The sequence below is a fragment of the Serinus canaria genome, assembly GCF_022539315.1.
Source record: "Serinus canaria isolate serCan28SL12 chromosome 7 unlocalized genomic scaffold, serCan2020 HiC_scaffold_29, whole genome shotgun sequence".
Taxonomy (NCBI): domain Eukaryota; kingdom Metazoa; phylum Chordata; class Aves; order Passeriformes; family Fringillidae; genus Serinus; species Serinus canaria.
This window is the reverse complement of record NW_026108147.1, coordinates 4572889-4596965: the sequence shown is the minus strand read 5'-3', so window position 1 is coordinate 4596965 and position 24077 is coordinate 4572889. Positions and strand designations below refer to the sequence as shown.

At 49.5% G+C, this 24077-nt stretch overlaps 1 protein-coding gene across 1 annotated transcript in view; it reads left to right on the top strand.

The window, feature by feature from the left end:
• Window positions 1-17697, top strand: part of LOC115484485 (uncharacterized) — a 55169-nt gene extending 37472 nt beyond the window's left edge. The window contains exons 5-6 of the mRNA XM_050987543.1: window positions 6809-6933; window positions 17678-17697. Of these exons, the coding sequence (XP_050843500.1) occupies window positions 6809-6933; window positions 17678-17697 (145 nt within the window). The remainder of the gene's footprint in view (window positions 1-6808; window positions 6934-17677) is intronic.
• The last annotated feature ends 6380 nt before the right edge of the window (window positions 17698-24077 follow it).

The following is a 24077-nucleotide window of genomic DNA, read 5'->3' as shown; positions in this document are numbered from 1 at the left end:
AATCTTTGAGATCTTGGAGATGGAGAAGAACGTGGAGGGCAGTGGGTAAAAGGATGGAAATGGAGAGCAAGTGCTCCATCAAAGCACCCCAGCTGTTTGCCCAAATCCATGGGCAGGAGTGGGTAAATGTGGGGATGAAAACCTTGGCCACAGGGCCAGGGCACCCCTTCCCAGCACCAAAATCCCACATGTTCTGCTGCTAGTTATTCCCTTCATTCCCATGGAAAGAAGGACAAGGTAAAGCAAATCGGCATTCCGGGACATTGGGAACCACTGGAACAAACTGGGATCAGGAAATAGAAGGACAAGCTGGGGTTCAAAGGGTAGGAATGCAGGTTCCCAAATAAAGGGGTGATTATGTGAGCATTTAAGGAGGGATTAGAATCGTAGGTGATAATTGTAAGCAGCTGGAAAAGGAGGCCGTAAAGAGCCAGAAATAAAATAAAAGACAGGTGGAAAAAAAGAACAGATGAGAGAGGAGTGGTGGGAATCCAGTCCCAATTAAAAACATGGAAACAAACGCTCTGGTGCACCTCATTTCAAAGGGCCATCATACAAATGCATGGGATGAGGTGTCCTGTGAGGTGCTGTGACTCCAGCTGGAACCCTGGCTTCTCCCACATCTTCCTGGGCTCTGATTTGGGTGGGAGCCCCTGGTCCCTGGAGAAGGGATCTTCTGCAGGGGTACTGTCAGCACTCAGGACATCCCTCTGGGAGTCTGGAGTTGCCAGGACCCTGCCAGGGGGCTCAGAGACCCTGGCACACAGCCCAGAACAGCAGTGGGCTCCATTATGAACCCTGGAGCAAACTGCCACCTTTACATGAAGGGATAAAAGCCACAGCAGGTTCAACAGTGTAATAATAAAGTTATCACAGGGTGCAAATGTAGGTTTGGGGATTGTTAGTACAGGGGTTTTTGGGGACAAGATGGAGGGATTTGGGTGTGTCTGGCCTCGTCTTCTTCTTATAGTCTCTTCTTCTTCTTGATCTCGGTCGCATAGCAGCCGACATGCTAATACCTCCTCTATCTACTCATCCTCCTCCTTCGCTCCTCTCCTCTCTCCTCCTTCCTCTCTACTCTCTTCCTTCTCTTCTTTCTTCTTCTTCTTCTTCTTCTCCTCTACCTCCACCTTTACTGGTGATGGTGGCACTTTTGGATTGGTTTAGAGTAGAAGCTCAGTGTCTACCATAGGTGATAGGTATTGGAAAATAATTGTAAACATGTTACACATAGCTTTTAGTGTATAACACCACCCTGGGGGAGGCAGAGTGCCTCTGGCTGTCCTGCTGAGCAGAGCTCAGCTGGGCAGGAGGAAAATTTTATAGATAAGATACAATAAACAATTCTGAGACTGAAAACGGAGGAGCTTCGACTCATCCTTTGAACACACGGGCTGAAGCAGAGACTTTTAACACATCCCAGGATCACAAACCCTGTGATCTTCTGAGAGGATACCTCTGTGGTAAGGGCAGTTTTGGAGTCTGGCTGAAATGCCCCTGCTGCACCACAGGGCTGTGGCCGGGTGGGAAACCATTCTTGATGCTTCCAGCATTTCCTTCAGTGTCCATGGTGCCTTCTTAGCCACCTCCTGGGGGTTTAAAGGGGAAAAAACCTCCCAGATTTTCTCCAAAGCACAGAACATCCCATGCCTGGAGCTGGTTTTCATCTTTGCTGCAGCCTTGGAGCTGGGATTGAACCGGGGGGTTTTACATCTCCTACAGTCCTGTCTCCTGGAGCTACAGCCAGTTCTCAGATTTATGTTAGACCCACAGAATCTCAGACTCAGTCCTGAGGGGGACCTGGGGATCCACTGCCAAAGGAAAAGACAGCTCTGGCCATTCTTTTGTGGCTGGGCCACACATGAGACTCAGGAAATTGACTTTCACCTGCAGCTTGGACCCACTGAAAAATGAAAACTTCAATACTTCCAGTTCTGTTCCTTCAGAACTTTTATCCTTGTATTTCCAGTTTGGATCCTTCAGAACTTTTATCCTTGTATTTCCAGTTTGGATCCTTCAGAACTTTTATCCTTGTATTTCCTTCTCCCTGCTTCAGAAACCCTTTGGAGTTAAAGGTAACAGCACATGACAGAAAGCATAAAGCTCAAACCCAGTTTAACATAAATTTAAATTTGGTTTAACCTAAATTTGCTTTTCAGAATAAGAAGCTAGCCCAAGCCCTTCATGCACAACCTGACCTCTCTGCTGTATCTCTTTTCTAATTCCCCTTGCTAGAATCACCAGATTCATGGAAAATCAATGTGGTTTTGGGCCATGGAGGAGGCAAGGAGGTGTCTGCACTTCCAATCCTGGTCTGGGGGCTTTCAGCCCTGTGACACCTCTCAGGAGCCCAGTGAAGAAGAGGAAGCAAATTTTTAGTAGGACCAACCTGGTCTAGTGGAAGGAGGTTGGAATAAGATGGGCTTTAAGGTCCCTTCCAACCCAAACCATTCTGTGATTCTACCAGTCTACAATAACATTTCTTTTGAGGCCAGAGGATCAAAAGAATCCTGAAGATATTTCTCCTTCTCCCCCCCAAAAAAAGAAAAAAAAAAAAGAGATCCTAAAAATATTCTCTTGAATTAAGGTGAAACCAGCCTTCCCATCACTGTGAATGCCTGTGACAGAGTAGGGAACTGTGGAATGAATGTCTGGTTTACAGCTTGAAAGAGACTGATGGAAGCAGTGGGAGAGGGTTTGAAGTTGGAGAGCCCCTGGTCAGTCTCCTGTGTTGGGGAGGGTGTGGCCAGGTTGACCCATTTCTGTCGTGTAAATAAAGGGATATCAGCCCCAAGCAGGGGCAATGGTCCAGTGATTTGGGGTTTGGGAGGTCACCACCCACATTTTGGCTCTTCCAGACCCTTGTCAATGTGAATTTGGGCTCCTGTCCAAAATGTGCCAATCCAGCCAAAGACAGTGTTAGCACAATTAAACTGGAACCAGTGCAGGGGTCACCCACAGCTCACCAGAGCTCTCTGTTCTGCTGGGTCACCTCAACTCCTTTAAAAGAAAAACACAACCAGAAAGAGAAACTAAAAGCACAGCAGGGACAGCAAAATTTCCAGGCCTGCCGTCTCTTGTGACTTTTTAAGTTGTTCTAACTGCTTTGCTTCTCCTTAAAATGTTTCAGGCAGCCCTGGAAAGTGGTGGCTGAGAGGGTCCAGAGAGAGGGCCTGGGTGTGATCCACTGCTGCACTCTCCCAGCTTGGCTGTAAAAAGGTGTTGGACATTTTAAGAGGTGCATCTGCCCCGTGTCCAGCTCCCTGCAGGAAACCAGGGCCAGGGGGCCAAGCTGGTTTTCCTCCAGCTTTTTGCCATGAGTGGTGTATGTTTGTGGGGTGTGGAGGTTCAGGGACATCCCACCATAACCAATATGATGCAGTGAAGCCCAATTTATTATTCCTACAAAGACTGTATTTGTAATAATTCTCTACTGCCCACACATCTCTAGCTAATACATGGTTGGCTAATCCTAGCTGTTCATGCATCTAAAATATAATGCTGATTGGATCATCGAATTTTTCATGGTGTAGTTTTCTGTCCCACCCATGAACTGTCTTTTTTCTCACTTTCCCAAGCTCACTGACAAACTTGCTGAGTCCTGATGACTCTTCTTGTATCTTTTTCAAGGATATACCAACCCTATTTCTGAATATTTTCATTATTCATTGTTTGTGAACTGTAGTTGTGTTCACAGGGGTCCCAGGATGAGGGAAGAGACGAGAAAGTTGACTCCATGTTCAGAAGGCTTGGTTTATGATTTTATTATATATATTGTATTAAAAACTATTAAAAGAATAGAAGAAAGGATTTCGTCAGAAGGCTTCTAAGAATAGAAAAGGAATCAATAACAAAGGTTTGTGTCTGACTGAGACAGTCTGGACAGCTGGGCTGGGATTGGCCATTAATTAGAAGCAACCACAGAGACCAATCCCAGATCCACCTGCTGCATCCCACAGCAGCAGATAAGAATTGTTTGCAGTTTGTTCCTGAGGCCTCTCAGCTTCTCAGGAGGGAAAAATCCTAAGGAAAGGATTTTCCATAGAAGATGTCAGTGACAGTGAATGTGTCCATTGTCCATTATCCCAAGCAGGCTGGATTGTGCATGTGGCCATTGTCCTGCAAAAACTCCTCAGCCTGCAAAAACTCCTCCACATGTGTTCTCTGCTCTGCCATCAGCTGCACCTGCCCAGCTGTTGTACTGACATCAGTAAAGCTGTTCCTCTGCTCTTAGGCTTAGACTAACCCTTAAGTCCAGCAGGTGCAGTTGGGTTGGACCAGCTGACTCTTAAGCAGGTTTTGGACACTCCTTTTTTTCTCACTGATTCTATCCAGAGTGTGGGTTTTGCTTCTTGGTGGGTCTGAACTGAGGAAGAGGGGAGCAGGAGGGAGGTGAATCTCGTTTGGTTTCCTGTGGCCAACAATCACCTCAGATCTGTGTCAACTGGGGGTTTATTTGCCCCTCATTAATATCAGGGCCAGTGTTTCTGTTGGGTTTAGCACTGTCTATTTCCATGTTATCCATCCTCAGGGATGCAGTGATGCAATGCCTGTGCCTTCCAGGAACTGTCTACCCCACCAGCTCCCCAGCTGCTTTTAAGGGCTTTTTAACCATTAAAAAAAATAAAAAAAAAATAAAATTCAGCCACTCACCCTCTGGTTTTCTTGCAGTTCTTCCAGCTGCCCAGTGATAGTCACTCTCAGGAGGGAAATTCCAGGGGAGAGTTTCAGTGACCAGGGACCTCCTGCAAAAAAGCAGGGGAAAAATGCTGGAAGGGTGATGGGGAGCACAGCAGGACTGTGAGAGATGAAGGCAGGGGTGAAGGGTCAGCCATGAAACCTCTCCCCTGTTTCTCTCAGGCTTCATCCAGCTGACCCCTTGGCAGCTCTCACCTTGCAGCCCTGGCCCTGCCAGTGCCTTCACACAGCAAAGAAACCATCAGCAGAGGCTCAGGCATGCTCCAGGGACCAAAACCAGGCACATCCCCTTTTCTTGCAGCTGAAGGAGGGCTGGGGGCCCTTTGAGCAGGCTCTGAGCTGTGAGAGCTTGGGAACAGGCTCTCCCTGGATGTGGTGGGCAGCCCCTCAAGGGCTGCACTTTGGGTTTAAAAACTGGGTTTCACGCCCTGTTTTTAAGAGGGTGGTGGCTCTCAGCGTGTGTGTGAGCACTGGGGAGCACACCTGGCTCCTCCACTTGGGGAATTCATGGTGCAAACATCTGGAGGAGCTGTGGGAGAGATCCTGGCTCCAGGGATGTGGCTGAGGGAGCAAATGGCTTTGAGGTGTCTGCTGGCCCATTGCTTCACTTCCCCCTGGCCTCCCCTCCACATCCCCCAGCCTGGGAGATGTGGGAAGCACATTGCTGTGGGGTTTTAAAGGACTTGGCAGTGTCAGGGGAAAGATAAAGCCAGAGGTACCTTTTCTTGTGGTGTGAGTGAAGATTATTGCAGGTTTGGGGCTCTTGGGCAAGGATTTCGCAAGAGAGTCTGTTTTGTAACTCTTTTATTTATATTTTTTTATTGTTTCCTCTGAAGACAGCATGCTTAGCTGGCTCATTACAGCACTGACCAAGAATTTGTGCTAGGACAGGATTCATTAATGGGGCTGTCAGCATGTTGGTTTCCCACCACAGTTCTCTTTCATGGCCTCCCTTGGGAAAAAAGCATCTGCCCAGGGGAAAATGCTTATGGTGATGGGCAGGCTGCAATCTCCTTCTCCTCAGAGGCTGCACTGATTTTAGGGATGAAAAGAGGTTTACAAGGGCTTTAACCTGAAACCTTTTGGACGTGGCTGCAGTTTGGGACACTTGTGTATGTCAGCAGCAAATGTCACTTGGGTTACCTGCTGTTCTGACCTGAGAGAGGATCCAGGGAAATGCCTGGAGAAAATACCTGAGGAAGAAAGCAGAGGCTGTTCAGCTTGGATTGTGGCTGTCCTGAGCAGGGCCAGGAGCTGGACTTGATGATGGAAATGCTTTGTCTCTTATCTTTGAAGTTCTTTGTGACTCCAAAGAGTTTTTTCTTGGTGTCTGGACCTTGTGAAGGGGAAGAAGGACATTTTAGGATCTCCTTGCAGTGACACCCTTGCATTTTAGGAGCCCTGCAGTGATAACCCTGCTGGCTTTTTCCAGATTTTCTCCTTGGAGCAGGTTCTTGGCAGGACATCAGGGAAGTGGGATGAGCACGACTGCTGCTGCTTCCTGGGGGTTTCATTGTCTCCTTGCCACCTTTCCCCCTCCCTTTTTAGAATCACAAAATCATTTAGGTTGGAAAAGCCCTCGAAGATCATCGAGTCCAAATGTTCTCCCAGCCCTGCCAAGGCCACCACCAGCCATGTCACCAAGTGCCACATCCAGAGGGCTGTTAAATGCCCCTGGGGCTGGTGGCTCCACCACATTCTGGGAAGAAACTTCTCCGAAAATCCCATCTTTCCACCCAGTTATCCCACTTTCTCACGGCACATGCTCTCCCACCCAACTCTTCTCTTCCCTCTTGCCACATATGACTTGCATTAGCCCTAATGGGAACTTTCCATGCAAATCTCCCACTCAGCTAACAGGGATGGCTCCTGCTTGACAAGATAATCTCACCCATGTGGAGAGCTTTTCAACTAGGGTGGCTTCGTTGCTCAGTAAAGTTTAAACTCACTTAACCTAAAGTTAAAAAAATATTTAAAAATTAATACTTCATTTGTGGGCAGCATGTGCAGATGGGAACTGCTGGGCAGACCCAGAAGGAGAGGCAGGCACAGCAGTCAAGGGAGGAGCTCCCCAGAGATGACATTCCAATATTCCTGGCTTTTTTTTCAGGAGATGGAAAGATCCAAGGATCTGTGTGTGGCAAATCTCTTCCATCCAGGAGTGTTCACAACAGACTTGTAGCATCTTCTGCTTCCTGCAGTTGCATAACCACGGGATCACAGGATCATGGAATGGTTTGGGTTGGAAGGGACCTTAAATCTCATCCCATTCCACCCCCTGCCACGGGCAGGGACACCTCCCACTGTCCCAGGGTGCTCCCAGCCCCAGTGTCCAACCTGGCCTTGGGCACTGCCAGGGATCCAGGGGCAGCCACAACTGCTCTGGGCACCTGTGCCAGGGCCTGCCCACCCTCCCAGGGAACAATTCCTAATTCCCAATATCCCATCCATCCCTGCCCTCTGGCAGTGGGAACCATTCCCAGTGTCCTGTCCCTTCAGACCCTTTTAAACTGTTCCTTTGGGATGCTCCACTCAGTCCTCAGGATGGGCTGCTACACTCAGGGTTGAAAGCAAGATCCAGAATCAGATGTAAGTACTGGTGAGATTTTCTCCAGGATGCCAAAAAAGGAAGTGTTTCATATTGCACAGGAGGCCACAGTGCCTGTCCTCTGTGGATTTTTTGTTCTTAAACACTTTGGGACTTTGAGATGGCCTGGAAGTGACCATGGGAACAGAAACCACGTTGGGAGCAGCTCTAAGAATTGTAAGTTAATGTGTTCCAGGACCTGTATGTGTTCCCCTTTATTATTTCTTCAAATGTGGCATTTTCCTCTTTATTTAATTTTTTTTTTTTCAATTGGAGGGGTGCAGACTTGGAGCTTCAGGCTGGAGTTGAGTGGAATTCACCTGTCTGAACCCAAAATGTTGCTGTCAAGCCTGGGGGAGAAGGGTGGGGAGGGAGTGTTGCTATCACAGTGTACATCCCACGAGGAAAACCTGGCCAGGTCCTGGCAGAGGGATGTTCCCAGATGTGCTACAGAGACTTTGGCCATCCATGTGGGATGGGCACATTTCCCTTTCCCCTCTTTGTTCCAGAGAGGAGCATTTCCCCCACAACAGCTCGGCCACGCTGCCACAAAAACAAAGCCTTGCATGGTGAGAGAAGGAGGTGCTCCTTGAAAAAAACCAAAATGATGCCTTTAAAATGTGAAATAAATATAAAAGGGAAAAAAAAAAAAGCAGAGCCAGCTGCGTGAAAATCCCCATGAAAAACCCAAATCTCCCCATGAATTGTGGAGATTTCTGCACTGGGATGGAGTCGCTCGGTTGGGAAGGTTGAGGTTCCTTGTCCAAGCCCTGTCCCAGAACAGGACAGCCTGGCTAAAATCCATCCTCTCCCCCCAGGATGTGCCCTCAGCTCACAGCTCAGCTGCCCACGGCACTCAGGGCTGGGCAGGAAGCTGGATGTGGTCAGGCATGAGAGAGAGGGAGGGGTGAGGGATCCCTCCACTGGAATGGGCTTCCCAGGGAACTGATGGAGTCTCCATCCCTGCAGGTGTCCCAGGCCAGGCTGGACAGGGCTTGGAGCCCCCTGGGACAGTGGGAGGTGTCCCTGGCCATGGCAGGGGATGGCACTAAATGATCCTGAAGGTCCCTTCCAACCCCAACCATCCTGGGATTCAATGTCCATCCCAGCCTAGATTTATCTTAAAAATTTTCAAAATTTTTAAGATAATTTTTTTTCTTCCCCCAGAGGCTGTTTGGGCACCCAGGGAAGAGGGCACATCCCCAGGGCTGGAAGAGCTCCAGGAGCACTTGGACAATGCCCTCACCTGTGTGGTTTGGGTTTGGGCAGCCCCAGGAGGAGCCTGGAGGGTCTCTTCCAGTTGGGGATGTCCTGTGGCTGGGATCAAAAAGGAATTCTCCTCCTCATGGTGAACACTTGATCCTGGCTCCTGCATCCATCACAGGCAGGAATGCTGAGAATTTGAGCTCATTCCTGATGTGCTGGTGCATGGAATTGTCCCTGCTCTTGCAGCCTTGTTGCAGGACCTCCCTTGTCCAGATCAATCTATAATTTGTCTACATTTTGGACACTACAGCTGGTCCTTTTTTCACTTTTTTCACTTTTTTCACTAACTTCTTAATTTTTTTTCACTTTTTTCACTTTTCAAACTTTAATTTTTTTCAGTTTTTTCACTTTTTCAGTTTTTTCACATTAATTTTTTTTTTACTTTTTTCACTTTTCTCACTTTTTAAACTTCTTTAATTTTTTTACCCTTTTTCACTTTTTTCACTTTTTCACTTTTTAAACTTCTTTAATTATTTCACCTTTTTCACTTTTCACTTTTTAAACTTTAATTTGTTTCACTTTTTTTCACTTTTTCACTTTTCAAACCTCTTTCATGTTTTTTTACTTTTTTCACTTTTTTGTTTGTTAAAATTTTGTCACTTTTTAAAAGTCTTTAAATTTTTTTCACTTTTTTCACTTTTTTCACTTTTCTCACTTTTAAAACTCCTTTTTTCCCACTTTTTTCACTTTTTTCACTTTTAAAACTTCTTTAATTTTTTAATTTTTTTTCACTTTTCTCACTTTTTAAACATTAATCTTTTTTTTACTTTTTTTCACTTTTTCACTTTTTAAGCCTCTAATTTTTTTTCCTTTTTTCATTTTTTTCATTTGTTAAACTTTTGTCACTTTTTAAACTTCTTTAATTTTTTTCACTTTTCTCACTTTTCTCACTTTTAAAACTCCTTTTTTTCACTTTTTTCACTTTTCTCACTTTTTAAACTTCTTTAATTTTTTTTACTTTTTTCACTTTACTCACTTTTTAAACTTCTATAATTTTTTCACCTTTTTCACTTTTCACTTTTTAAACCTCTTTAATTTTTTTCACTTTTTTCACTTTTTTCACTTTTCTCACTTTTTTCACTTTTTAAACTTTATTTTTTTCACTTTTTTCACTTTCTCACTTTTCTCACTTTTTAAACTTTAATTTTTCACTTTTTTCACTTTTTTCGCTTTTTTCACTTACTCACTTTTTCACTTTTTAAACTTTTTTTTTTTTTTCACTTTTTTCACTTTCTCACTTTTCTCACTTTTTAAACTTTAATTTTTCACTTTTTTCACTTCTTTCACAGCCTCTTCAGCCCCAGGGCTCTCAGCTTTGCCACTGCTCACTGAAAAGCTGCGATTTTGCTCCCTCAGCCCTCAGGTTTTGAATCCCTGTTGCTCTGGGGAAGAGGAAGTTGCCTTCCATGCCCTGGATGCTATGAAACAAAACCACCAACTGTCTGATATTATTATTATTTGATCATTTTTTCCCCTGCCCTTGGAGTAATGAATGTGCTAAACCCACAGCAGCAGAAAGCCGAGGAGACAGGACAGCTATTTATAGAAATAAAGGCAGAAATTGCCCCCAGCACTCACAAATCATCGGGAAGCTGAAGCCCAGCCCAGGATGATCCCTTCAGCCTGAACATTGGACTGGACACAGGCTCTGCAGGGAAATCCCACCCCACGGAGACCAGGGAAGGTCATTCAGCAAAAAACAGAAGTTTGGGGGAAATCCTTCCATCCTTGTGTAGTATATGATGTAGATAATTCATGCTTTGGAAATTGTATAAAAATTCTAAATGTCCAACCATGCCCCTGACCCCCATGGCCAGAAGCAGGGCTTTTCCTTTCAAAAGATTTCCCAGACTCGCCCAGATAAAATCATGACTATTAACGAATGAATGAGTCTTTCCTGGCTGATCATCGACCATTTCCCAAGACTGTCCAGAACATTCACCAAACAACACCTGGAAGAGATTACATCAAAGAACAGCGATGTCCTGCCTACAGCTGAAAGGAAGACCATTCCGAGGAGCCCAGACAGCCATCCAAACCTATAGATTGACTTTTATACAGGACTGAATCTCTATAGTTCCTGTTATACATACGTAGGAACTTACAGAAATCTCAGGTCATTTCTGCTCCAGGTAGAATAAACTAAATATAAGCTGGCTACCTGGAGCAGTTGGTGTGAAACTCTAGGGAGACGCTGACATTACGTCGGTTTGACCCAAGTTCACCCAGCGTCAAAGTCCGGGCTTGACGCTGTCTTGGCTGTGGCAGTTTTATAATATTCTATTTTTCTTGGTTGTCGATATAATAAATTTATCATTTTTTAAAATAAATTTGGCTGCCAGTTTGATCATTTATAACACTTGGCACTGGTGTTTGCCCAGATTGTCTGGGGAAGAGGAGAGGAGGGTGGTGAATGCAAGGTGAGCTTCCACCTGCATCTCCCGGGGTCCTGCTCTGGATCCCACCTTGGCTGGAGGGGTCACCAAGGGAGGGTGGGTTAACTTCAGATCTTGGGAAGGAATTCTCTGCTGGGAGGGTGGGGAGGCCCAGAGCAGCTGTGGCTGCCCCTGGATCCCTGGGAATGTCCCAGGCCAGGCTGGACAGGGCTTGGAGCAGCTGGGACAGTGGGAGGTGTCCCTGCCATGGCAGGGCTGGAATGAGCTGATCTTTAGGGTCTCTTCCAGCCCAAACCATTCTGGCAGGTCACTCGTTGAGTTCCAGTGACCCAGAGGGAGGCTGCTGGCCACACGGGCTCTGTTCTGCCACCTTCTGCTCCCCTGGAACCACCCTGTGCTCAAACACGAGCAGAACCATCTCAGCTGGCTGCGCTTCTGAGACCCCACTCAGCTCAATCCAGCTTTCAAAAGCACAGAGCCCTCGTGGCCAGCTCTGTTTGTTGTCGATGGAAGAGCCCGCATGGCAATTAGGGAGCCGATTCAGCCTAAACAAATATCCCTTTCCTTGTGCCTGACGGAGCTTTTTGATGTCTTTTCAAAAGGATCGGCTGGGGGAGGAAGGGCAGCACCTGCCGAGCGTGGCAGCGGGACAAAAGCGGTGGCAGGAGGAACACGAGGAGGGCTCAGGATGCTGTGTCTGGCTCAGACAGCTCCAGCACAGCCCCCTGGGCTGGGACACAGGAGCCCTGTGAGGACCTTGAAGCTGTCAGGTGCTCAGCAGCCTCCTCTTCCTCCTTTACACCAGGATGAAAGGGAGAGAACGCGCCCGTGAATATCAAAGGAGCGGCTGAGTGCAGCCAGTGGCCGGCACAGGCTGTGCTTTCTGTGCTTTGCAAAGCAAGCCAGGAGACAATTAAGGTCTAATGGCAATTAGACCCCTAAGAGTAATAAAATAAGTCGGATTTATTCTCTGTTAGAAACCACAGCCTGATGGTTTTAGTCCTTCCCCAGGAAACAGCTCCTTCTTTTCTTTTCTTTCACTCTTCTTATTTTGATTGTTGTTTCCCCAAGCTTAGCAGGGGTTTGCTGTTTTCTCCATGAAAAATGGGCTTCTCTGCTCTTCAATAAACCCCCAATAAAACCAACAAAAGAAAAAAAAAAGTAATTGGAAACTGATATTTCTGTGAAAATTGTCTCGGGGCAGGGCAGGAGGGAAAAATGTTTTTCATTAAATGTTGTGAATGAGATTTTTTTTCCCCTCTCCTTTCAAGCACAGATCCTGTGGTCTCCCTCCTGATAAGCAGTGTAAATATATCCTTGACCTTGCCACTGCTTGACCCTCTTTTTCCCTGTGCCAGGATCTCTCCAGATCTCTCCAGCAGCCTCCTCAGGCCACCTTACCCCCTGAAATGTAGAACTTTAGGATGGAGAAGCCCCCCAAAATCATCGAGTCCAGCCATTCCCCCAGCACCAAACCACATCCCCGAGTGCCTCATTCCAGGAATGGGGATTCCAATTCCTTGGGCAGCCTGGTCCAGTGCTTGCCATGCAAAGGCCAAGAAGAGGATGGATCTGGCTAGAGAGATGGCAGGGAAAACCCCACAAATCAATCCTCAGAAGATTGGGGGGTTTTGGGTTTCTTTTTGTTTGGTTGGGGTTTTTTGGGGTTTTGGGGTTTTTTTGGGGGGGTTTTCCTTTCCTTTTTTCATTTCAGCATGGATGGATCTGGCTGCAGAGAGGGCAGGGAAAGCCCCACAAATCAATCCTCAGAAGATTGGGGGGTTTTGGGTTTCTTTTTGTTTGGTTGGGTTTTTTTGGGGTTTTGGGGGGTTTTTTTTGGGTTTTTTTTTGGGGGGGGGTTCCTTTCCTTTTTTTATTTCAGCATTTCAAGTGCAAGATTTAGTGCTAAACTGACAGGCTTAACTTGTAAAGTAACTGGCGAATCTTGAAAGAATTGTGGTTTTTCCCCCCCCTCCCCAAGGAGGCTGCGAGTGCCACGGTTGGCTTTCCACTGCAGTGATAGATGGCACTCAGTGCAGGCAAGCCCTCCCATATCTGAGGGCTGGAGCAGCCCCAGGTCTGCTTCCTATCAAGAGAACATTTTGTCACACAGAAATGGAAACAGCCTGGACACCACACGCAGAAATGGGAGGGAGGGTTGGAGGTGAAATTCATTTTGCCCCTGAAGGAAGGTGGTTTCTGCTGTCTCGCTTCACAGGGGATGCTCATTTCGTTTCCTGGGGGTTGCCCACTCCTACATTTCACCTTTGGTTCTGGGGAGCAGTGGGATTGCAATGAATCCAGGAAAACAAATCAGCAAAACCCCAAAACAGCAACACCCCCTGCCCCTGCCAGCTGAACTGGAGGAGCTGGTTTGGTTGAAAGGGGATTATCAGGGTCAGGGATCACCTCAGCTTCTCAAGCCCTTCTGCAGCCCAGGAAATAAGAATAAATGTCATAATCTGGGCACTGAGGGTCTCTATTTTAAAGTAGTTATTTCCTTGAATGAATGCATGTGAAGGGCACAAACAGTGTCTGTTCCATGCACAAATGTCCAAGGAGAGCATTCCAGTGCTCTGGAGCTGTCTGAATGAACCAGGACTTCTGAGGTGAGCAGGGAAACTCCTGCTTTGCCAGGAGAACTCCTGCTTTTCTCTGTGTATTCAAAGAAATTGGGAGAGTTGACTTTTTGGGGCTGTCTTGTGCCAAAACCACGGTGAAGCTTCTTTGAGATCTCCCAGGCAATGATCTGCCCAGGGAGGTGGTGGAGTCCCCATCCCTGGAGGGGCACCCGAGGCATTTGGAGGCCAAACTGGCTAGGAAATTGTTCTCCAAGAAACAGCACCTGGCTTGACAAAATATTGGGATTAAGGATGTTAAGTGATGCTGTTAAGGACAAAATTGGCCAGGAATTCCTCACCTTCTCCTAATTAATGAGGGATGCTTCAAGAGGTGTCATCCTTCCAAGCTCTTTGGATATCTCCTGTTCTTCACAGAAAAGTCATCTTAAAGACTTTTGGGTTTTATAAATTTCATTTCCCAGTTGTCTCATGGCTGCTCTGGGTTTGAGGCTTTCCTGCCTTTGGTTTGGAAGCCAAGGGACATCCAGAAAGCCAATGGGATGATTCCAGAAAAAGGGATTACAGGCAGAGTCAGCCTGTGCTCTGCTCATGATGGGAACAAAAAAAAAACCCAGAAAACCAAAATTAAATAAAAATGAAAGGCCAGGAGCAGCAGTGCTGATTTTTGAGAAGAATATATTCAATTTCTTTTCCTGCCATGCACTTCCTAGACCACCTCGAGCCATTCTCTGGGTGTCTGCCACCACCCCTCACCTTGGGATAAAACCATGGAGAGCTTCTGCCACCCCAGTTGGTTTGGGGGGACCCATTCTGGGATTTTGACCCATTTTGGGGGGCCCAAAGGGAGTTTTTCGCAGAGCTCAGCCTGTGCCTGGAGCTGGATAACACCAGGCATTTCATCAGCCCTGCAGGATCTCAGCTCGCCTGTGAACGCCGGCCAAGTGAAAAAGGGCCAATAATGCCTTTCTTTTTTCTTCCCTTGATTGGCTTAAGCCAGTATTTTTAGCATTTTCTGTTTAAAATAAGCTCAGAAATCAGAGCAGGTAATCGCCAATTTCAGCATCGGGTGAATTATGGCAGCCCTGCCATAAACCCGCGGGGATTTGGGGAACAAAGTCGGGAGGAATTCCGTGCCAGAGCCGGAACGAGGAGCCCTGGGCTGGGCTCTGAGCAGAGAGCGAGCTGGGCACTGCCTTCAAAAGCCAGCAGCCAGCATGGAACAAATTAAAAAGGGAAGCAGCAAACCCCTCTGGGGTTCCATAATCGCTCCAACATTCCTCTGGGACATCTGAGGCCGGCAGGGAGAGGGGAGGGGGGGAGGTGAAAGAAGTGTTTCTGCCTGAGGAGGAATGTGAGCAATAAAAAGGGACCCAAAGGGGTGTGCCACAGCCTGCATTAGTCACACAGCAGATGTGCAGCCTCCACTCTTCCCCCCTTGCTTCCTCCCCTGCTTCCTCCCTCCCTCTCCTTCCTCTTCCTCCCTCCCCCAGCGGTTCCACCTGCGGGATGCTGGGCTGGGGGTAAGGAAACAACTGCCCCAAAAATCAGCTTGGGAGTGGAGGTGGGAGGGAAGAATCCAAAAATAAACCGCGTGTGAGCTTTATTTGGCTTTTTGCTTGCTGCAGGGAGCCCGCAGCGGGGTACAAATAATGAATTTTGGGGGGTTTGCCTCTTTCTCTCACCCCTAGGATTCACAGGATGATCCCTTTCCAGGTGATGCCAAGCACCAGAGCTGCTTGGCATCACCTGGTGCCTCCTCTTTGAACCCCTTGGAGGAGGCACCAGGTGATGCCAAGCAGCTCTGGGGTCACCAGAAATTATCCAGATTGGCCCAGACCAATTTTTATCTGCTTATTTAGAATGAAAATTGCTTTTTCTCCGCCCGAGCAGGCAGGTCATCTGCTGAAAGGCCTCAGAAATTCTGATGGGAGCCAAGGAACCCGAATCCCTCTTGTCTGTGAGCTTTTAATGTCCCCTTGGCTTGCACCCCTGTGTGTGCGTGTCAAGAATGCCAAGTTTGGGTTTATTAAAGGAAGAAAAAGGGAAGAAATAAAAAAAAAATCCCAAATGCCCAGAGCCCAAGTGTGACATAAGGAGCCTCGAGGCAACTTTCATCATGTTTTTAATGTGGTTTCCTTCATCTCCCTGGCCCTGTTTGCTGCAGCAGATTGGATTTGGATGATGTTTTTACCAGATCAACGTGAGGATGCTCCCCCCACCCCCGTCAGCTCCACCCCCTCATGGCTGCACCTGAGAAGAACAAAAAAAAACCAATTTATTCTTTCAATGCAGTTCTGAAGCACAGTGTCATTTTGTCCTCGCACTAATCACAACAAAATAAAAGCATTTGGCCTCATTATTCATCTCTGGAGGGACTGGATGTAGTTTGATTCCCTGAAAGAAGTCCCAAGCCTTCAGAAGCATAAAATCCCAATTTCAGCCCCAGAATTTGCATGTCCATCCCAAAAGGAGAAACAGGAAAATCCCCCTCATGCTGCAACAACGCTGATGATCTCCAGGTCAGGATTTTGCCTAAAAAAATAAACACAGCAGAGCAATCTCAGCCAGCATTCCCTTGTTCCTGTGCCTGCTGCATGTGCTGTGTGCATCCCTGATTCCTGCATCCCATCCCAGAGTGCATCCTGTGTGCATCCCTGATCCCTGTGTGCATCCCATCCCAGAGTGCATCCCAGACTCCTGTGTGCATCCCTGTGTTCATCCCTGATCCCTGCACACATCCCAGATCCCTGCACACATCCCTGATCCCTGAGTGTATCCCTGATCCCTGAGTGTATCCCAAACCCTTGCACATATCCCTGATGCCTGTGTGCATCCCTGCATTCATCCCAAATCCCTGCACACATCCCAGCTCCCTGTGTGCATCCCAGATCCCTGTGTGCATCCCAGCTCCCTGTCTGCATCCCAGATCCCTGCACACATCCCAGATCCCTGCACACATCCCAGCTCCCTGTGTGCATCCCAGCTCCCTGCACACATCCCAGCTCCCTGCACACATCCCAGTTCCCTGAGTGCATCCCAGATCCCTGTGTGCATCCCAGACTCCTGTGTGCATCTCTGTGTACATCCTAGATCCCTCCACACATCTGTGATCCCTGAATGCATCCCTGTGTTCATCCCTGATCCCTGAGTGCATCCCTGATCCCTGTGTGCATCCCAGATCCCTGCACACATCCCTGATCCCTGCACCCTTCCCAAATCCCTGCACACATCCCAGATCCCTGTGTGCATCCCATCCCAGATCCCTGCATCCCATTCCAGAGTGCATCCCTGACCCCCGCATGCATCCCTGATCCCTGTGTGCATCCTTGATCTCTGTGTGCATCCCAGATCCCTGCACACATCTCAGCTCCCTGAGTGCATCCCAGATCTCTGTGTGCATCCCTGTGTGCATCGCAGACCATTGCACACATCCCAGCTCCCTGTGTGCATCCCAGCTCCCTGCACACATCCCTGATCCCTGCACCCTTCCCAAATCCCTGCACACGTCTCAGCTCCCTGCACACATCCCTGATCCCTGTGTGCATCCCAGCTCCCTGCACACATCCCAGCTCCCTGCACCCATCCCAGCTCTCCCTGCACCCATCCCAGCTCCCTGCACCCTTCCCAGATCCCCGCATGCATCCCAGCTCTCCCTGCACCCATCCCAGCTCTCCCTGCACCCATCCCAGCTCCCTGCATGCATCCCAGCTCCCTGCCCCCTCCAGCTCCCCTGCTCCACTGCACCCATCCCAGCTCCCCTGCACCCACCACTCCCTCCAGCATCCCTCCATGCACCAGTCCCGCCTCCCGGCACCATCCCATCCCTGCCCCCAGCTCCCTGAATGCATCCCAGCTCTCCCTGCACCCATCCCAGCTCCCTGCACCCTTCCCAGATCCCCGCATGCATCCCAGCTCTCCCTGCACACATCCCAGCTCTCCCTGCACCCATCCCAGCTCTCCCTGCAGAGCTGGCTGTGGGCACACCGGTTATTTTTCCTTTTCCCCCCGAAGGAGCAGTGGCTCACTTGCCAACCATTCCCACTGAATCCCATTTTCCTGTTGGGTGGGAGGGAGAGCAGGAGCTGGAACCTTGCAGCTAGACTGGGCTTAACACTGGGCTGGCTTAACCCCCTCTGATGTTCACACAGTGTGGAGCAGCCGGATCTGAGCCCCTCCTGAGGAGCAGGACTGCCTGGGGCTCCTCTTCAGGAAACCCAGGCAATTGTGAAGGAGTTTTGGAGCCCCATCCTGGATTTTGGGGTTTTGGAGCCTCATCTGGGTTTTGGAGTTTTGGAGCCTCACCAGGGTTTTGGGGTTTTGAGCATTCCCTGGGTTTTGGAGTTTTGGAGCATTCCCTGGATTTTAGAGTTTTGGAGCATTCCCTGGGATTTGGAGTTTTGGAGCATTCCCTAGGTTTTGGAGTTTTGGAGCATTCCCTGGGTTTTGGAGTTTTGGAGCATCTCCTGGATTTTGGAGTTTTGGAGCATCTCCTGGATTTTGGAGTTTTGGAGCATCCCTAGGTTTTGGAGTTTTGGAGCATTCCCTGGATTTTGGACTTTTAGAGCATCACCTGGTTTTTGGGGTTTTGGAGCCTCACCAGGGTTTTGGAGTTTTGAGCATTCCCTGGGTTTTGGAGTTTTGGAGCATTCCCTGGGTTTGGGAGTTTTGGAGCATTCCCTGGGTTTTGGAGTTTTGGAGCATTCCCTGGGTTTTGCAGTTTTGGAGCATCTCCTGGATTTTGGAGTTTTGGAGCATCTCCTGGGTTTGGGAGTTTTGGAGCATCACCTGGATTTTGGAATTTTGGAGCATTCCCTGGGTTTTGGGGTTTTGGAGCATCCCTGGGTTTTGGGGTTTTGGAGCATTCCCTGGGTATTGGAGTTTTGGAGCATTCCCTGGGTTTTGGAGTTTGGGAGCATTCCCTGGATTTTGGAGTTTTGGAGCATTCCCTGGATTTTGGAGTTTTGGAGCATTCCCTGGATTTTGGAGTTTTGGAGCATCCCTGGGTTTTGGAGTTTTGGAGTACCACCTGAATTTTGGAGTTTTGGAACATTCCCTGGGTTTTGGAGTTTTGGAGCATTCCCTGGGTTTTGGGGTTTTGGAGCCTCACCAGGGTTTTGGAGTTTTGGAGCATTCCCTGGGTTTTGGAGTTTTGGAGCATTCCCTGGGTTTTGGAGTTTTGGAGCATTCCCTGGGATTTGGAGATGGGAAAAGAGCTGCAGCAGCAGGGAAGCAGAGCATGCAAGGGGAAACAGCCTGAAAGCAGAACCAGGGTCTGGCCTGTGATGGTTCAGGGGGGCACTGGGAAGGAAATCCCACCTCAAGGGGGGCCCAAGGAAAGCTCCTGTGCCATGAAATCCCAGCAGGGATCCCGGGATATCAGCTGGAAGGGAGCTGTGCTGGCCAGGCCTGCAGCAGGGCTTGCCCATGGCAAGGGATCCTTCAGGTCATCTCCAGAGGCTGGATGGATGGGTTCCAAATCCAAGGATTCATTTCCAACGGGCTCTCCATGCCCTGATGGAGCTGGGGGGAAGCAAAGGGAGCCTCTTCCCACAGTGAATTCTTTTCCAGGTGGGAATGGGTGGATCTGGCCAGACTGCCAGACGTGGGCAGAATTTTTTGCCAGGTCTTCAAAGGTTTTTCAAAGGTTTGAGCGTCCCCAGCTTGGCAATGAAGCCTCAGAGGAGAGGAGGAGATCCTCAGGAGTGACCTTTCCCTGCCCTGTTTGGAACTGAGAGACCAGTGCTGAAATGGGAGTGTGGGAAGCAGGAATTTGGGATGCTGAGGTCTGGTCTGGGCAGTTCTGCTCACCACTGGACTCTTGGGTCCTTGGGAGATCTCAGGACAGGTGTTTGTCCTGCCTGGAGCCCGGCTGGGCTTTGTGGAATTCCGTTCTATTTCTTGGCTGAAGCTGAGAACAAATTACCTCCCCCGGGCAAACATTTCACCAAGGTCTGCTCTCCCCAGCTTTCCCTGCAGCCCCAGAGCTTTCCTCCCACCCTTTTTAAGGTGAGGAGAGCCAGGTGAGCTGGTGAGCAGAGAGATTTTCATCATTTTGTGTGTGGGAATTGACAGATTTGGTGTCACACATTTCTCTTTGTCCCAAGGGTGCCTGAGCAAGGAGCTTCGACCCCATCTCCCTCCTGGTCACCTGCTGTCACCTCCTGCTCTTCTCCCTCCAGCTGCCACCTTGGCTCCCCCTCTGCAGTCACCAAGTGAGAAAATTACAGGAAAATTCCAGCTCTCTTTGGTCAGGAGGAATTCTTTGCTTCTTACCCACAAAAAAAAAAAAGACACAGGGATGCCAAAGACCCCAAGGAAAGCTCTGGAACTCCAGAAACTGTGCCAGCAGAAGGTGTTGATCCAAGGGCTGGAGCCCCTCTGCTCTGGAGCCAGGCTGGCAGAGCTGGGGGTGCTCACCTGGAGAGGAGAAGCTCCAGGGAGAGCTCAGAGCCCCCTTCCAGGGCCTGAAGGGGCTCCAGGAGAGTTGGAGAGGGACTGGGGACAGGGGATGGAGGGACAGGACACAGGGAATGGCTCCCACTGCCAGAGGGCAGGGATGGATGGGATATTGGGATGGGATTGTTCCCTGGGAGGGTGGGCAGGCCCTGGCACAGAGCAGCTGGGGCTGCCCCTGGATCCCTGGCAGTGCCCAAGGCCAGGCTGGATGGGGCTTGGAGCAGCCTGGGATGGTGGGAGGTGTCCCTGCCATGGCAGATGATCTTTAAGGTCCTTTCCAACCCCAGCCACTCCATCCATCCCATTCCAGGGCAGCACCAGGAGGAGAGCCCAGCCCCAGGGATGAACACGGTGTCAGGCACTGGGAGCCCTCCTCCTGCCCCGACAAAACCCTTGGAATTCCCGGGCAGTTTGTCCATCACCTGCAGTAAATAAAGCAGCTTTCCTGAGCAGAGAGCAGCTTGTGATGGATGAGGAGTCAGCTGTGGCTGCAGCCACGGCCCAAGTGTTGGAAATGCCATTATGGAAGTGCTCATAAAAGCTCAGCAGGGCTGGGAAACTCTGCCTGCTGCTGCTGCTGCTGCTGTGCCTCCTTTCTGCACACCGGGCCTGCCCTGCTGTAAAACGTATCAAGAGGTGCCTTAATAGGAAAACAGGGTTTTGTGCACACAGAAATCTCCCTGCAGCAGGGCTGGATGTGCAGAGTCCCTGTTTCCTCCCAGGAGCTGAAGTGGTGGATAAGGCACAGACTCCAGGTGCAGAGCTGAGGCAGAAACAGCCCTGGGAATGCTGGTGTGAGGCAGAGGAACCAGGGGAGAGAGCAAATCCCTGTGCTCTGCTCCCTGGAGAACATTCTGGCTGCCAGAGCTGGGAGTGAGCAGTGCCTGGGTCTCCTGGGAGCTCCTGGTTCTGTGCTCAGCACCTTGGCTGTCAGAGGAATGGGGGATTTGTCTTTCCAAGCCAGCTGTGGGTCTGCTGGTGGATAAAACCAGCACTGGGAGAGAAATGAAACAATGGAAGGATTCCACTGATTGGTGAATGGGAAATGACATTTGCTTTTAAAAACAAACTTTAGGTTTGCTGATAAATTAAATTGGACATTGAGAGATGAAAGAAGCAATGGGGAAGGAAAACCCCATAATTCTGTAAGAATTAACAATTAAAGGGAGGGTTGTACATCAGAGGGGAATCTCTGGGATCAGGTGTTTTGGGAAGTCTGAACCTCTCAAGTACCTCAGAAATGGGGAAAGAGAGAAGGGAAATGAGGCTGGGAATTGGGATAAAAAGGAGGCAGCATCCTCCAAAAATTGGAGAGAGCCCAGGGGATGCCCCATGGCCTCTCCCTTGATTGGAATAAAATCAAAGGACTCCTCTGTCTCCTTTTTGGACACAAACCTCTGGTGTTGGTGGGTGAATTTTCCTGACAGCTGGGACCATCCCAGCAGAGCTATTCCCAGCCCTCCTGCCAAGGACTCCCCTCCCATCCTTGCCATGCACACCTCTTCCTAAAACACCCCCCAGCCCCACTTCTGCCAGCAGCTTCTGTGGGCAAGCCAGAGGCAGTGCAAAGATCCTTTGGGATGATGGGCACACCTTGGCTCTGGAGCTGCTGCGCGGAGTTCTGGGGGATCCCAGAGCAGTGTCACAGACAGTGAGTGTCACCCTGACAGTGAGTGTCACCCTGACAATGTCACAGACAGTGAGTGTCACCCTGACAGTGAGTGTCACCCTGACAGTGAGTGTCACAGACAGTGAGTGTCACCCTGACAGTGAGTGTCACCCTGACAGTGAGTGTCACACTGACAGTGTGTCACAGACAGTGAGTGTCACCCTGACAGTGACTGTCACACTGACAGTGAGTGTCACCCTGACAGTGAGTGTCACAGACAGTGAGTGTCACAGACAGTGAGTGTCACACTGACAGTGAGTGTCACAGACAGTGAGTGTCACAGACAGTGAGTGTCACAGACAGTGAGTGTCACCCTGACAGTGAGTGTCACAGACAGTGAGTGTCACCCTGACAATGAGTGTCACAGACAGTGAGTGTCACCCTGACAGTGACTGTCACACTGACAGTGAGTGTCACACTGACAGTGAGTGTCACCCTGACAGTGAGTGTCACCCAGACAGTGAGTGTCACCCTGACAGTGAGTGTCACCCTGACAGTGAGTGTCACAGACAGTGAGTGTCACCCTGACAGTGAGTGTCACAGACAGTGAGTGTCACAGACAGTGACTGTCACACTGACAGTGAGTGTCACCCTGACAGTGAGTGTCACAGACAGTGAGTGTCACCCTGACAGTGAGTGTCACACAGACAGTGAGTGTCACAGACAGTGAGTGTCACACTGACAGTGAGTGTCACAGACAGTGAGTGTCACACTGACAGTGAGTGTCACAGACAGTGAGTGTCACAGACAGTGAGTGTCACACTGACAGTGAGTGTCACACTGACAGTGAGTGTCACACTGACAGTGAGTGTCACAGACAGTGAGTGTCACCCTGACAGTGAGTGTCACCCTGACAGTGAGTGTCACACAGACAGTGAGTGTCACCCAGACAGTGAGTGTCACACTGACAGTGAGTGTCACAGACAGTGAGTGTCACCCTGACAGTGAGTGTCACCCTGACAGTGAGTGTCACAGACAGTGAGTGTCACAGACAGTGACTGTCACACTGACAGTGAGTGTGACCCTGACAGTGAGTGTCACAGACAGTGAGTGTCACACTGACAGTGAGTGTCACCCTGACAGTGACTGTCCACACTGACAGTGACTGTCACACTGACAGTGAGTGTCACCCTGACAGTGAGTGTCACCCTGACAGTGACTGTCACACTGACAGTGAGTGTCACAGACAGTGAGTGTCACCCTGACAGTGAGTGTCACAGACAGTGAGTGTCACACTGACAGTGTGTCACAGACAGTGAGTGTCACTGACAGTGAGTGTCACAGACAGTGAGTGTCACCCTGACAGTGAGTGTCACACTGACAGTGAGTGTCACAGACAGTGAGTGTCACCCTGACAGTGAGTGTGACCCTGACAGCCACAGCTTTGTGGCTGCACTCCTGGGAATAGCACAGCAAGCAGAGTGTCCTTGTGTGTTTCCCAGGACGTTTCTGGAGACAAATGACACCTGAAATTGCACATTCTAAGCCCAGCTTGCTGAGGAATTTGGTTTGCTCCTCTCCAAGTGCAGGTCTAACCTCTTCCCCTTCAAACTGGCTGTCCTCTGCCAACCAGCAATGCCTTTGTACCTCGCTGGCCCTCCAAAATTTGCCATCCAAATGCCTGAGTCAGGCCCTCGTGGCTGGGCTCTGGGCTCCCAGCTCAAACGTGCAGCAGTGTCTATAAAACTTTTTATATCATCTCCAGTGATATTGGAATCATATTCCCTTGACCATCCTTAGGGAAACAGCTCTTGACACACTCCAGGGATGAAAGGAGGGGAGCACATGGTGCCAGTAAAAGGGAGTTAACAGAGCATTCCAGGCAATAACATCCCACTGCACGGTGTAGCAACAAGCCAAGAAATCACAATTATTGGCACCCAGAGGAATCCAGAGGTGCCCCCAGAGCTGCACTGAGCTCCTCTGATTTAAATCAGACAAAAAGTCTGATTTAAAGTCTCCCTTTCCCGCAGGGATCTGTGCTGAGTGGGTTTGGAGGTGTGCAGGAGGCCAAGCCCAGTGGGGCTGGTGCTTCCTTCAGCTGGCTGGGATCCTCATCCTGGGCACCCCAGGGCCTTGTGCTGTCCCTCGGCTGCCTTCCCCCAGCAGGAGCAGCCCCTGGAGCAGGAGATGCCCCTCAGGAGAGGAGGAGGCTCAGGAGGGCTGAAGGCAGCAGAGGAGATTCCCTAAAGTGTCACCTGGGACTTGGGGTGGGAACCAGGAACCTTCTCTCAATAAACCAAAGGGCACCGAGAGATGGGAGGGACCCACAAGGACCACAGGGACCAATTCTTTCCCCCTGCACCCCCGAGAATTCCATTCTGTCTCCCTGTCCTGACACACAGAGGGAGCAGGTGCTGCCCCTCTCCCATCACCCCATTCCCAGTTCCCCCAGTTCCTCCCCCAGCCTTTGGCCAGGCTCA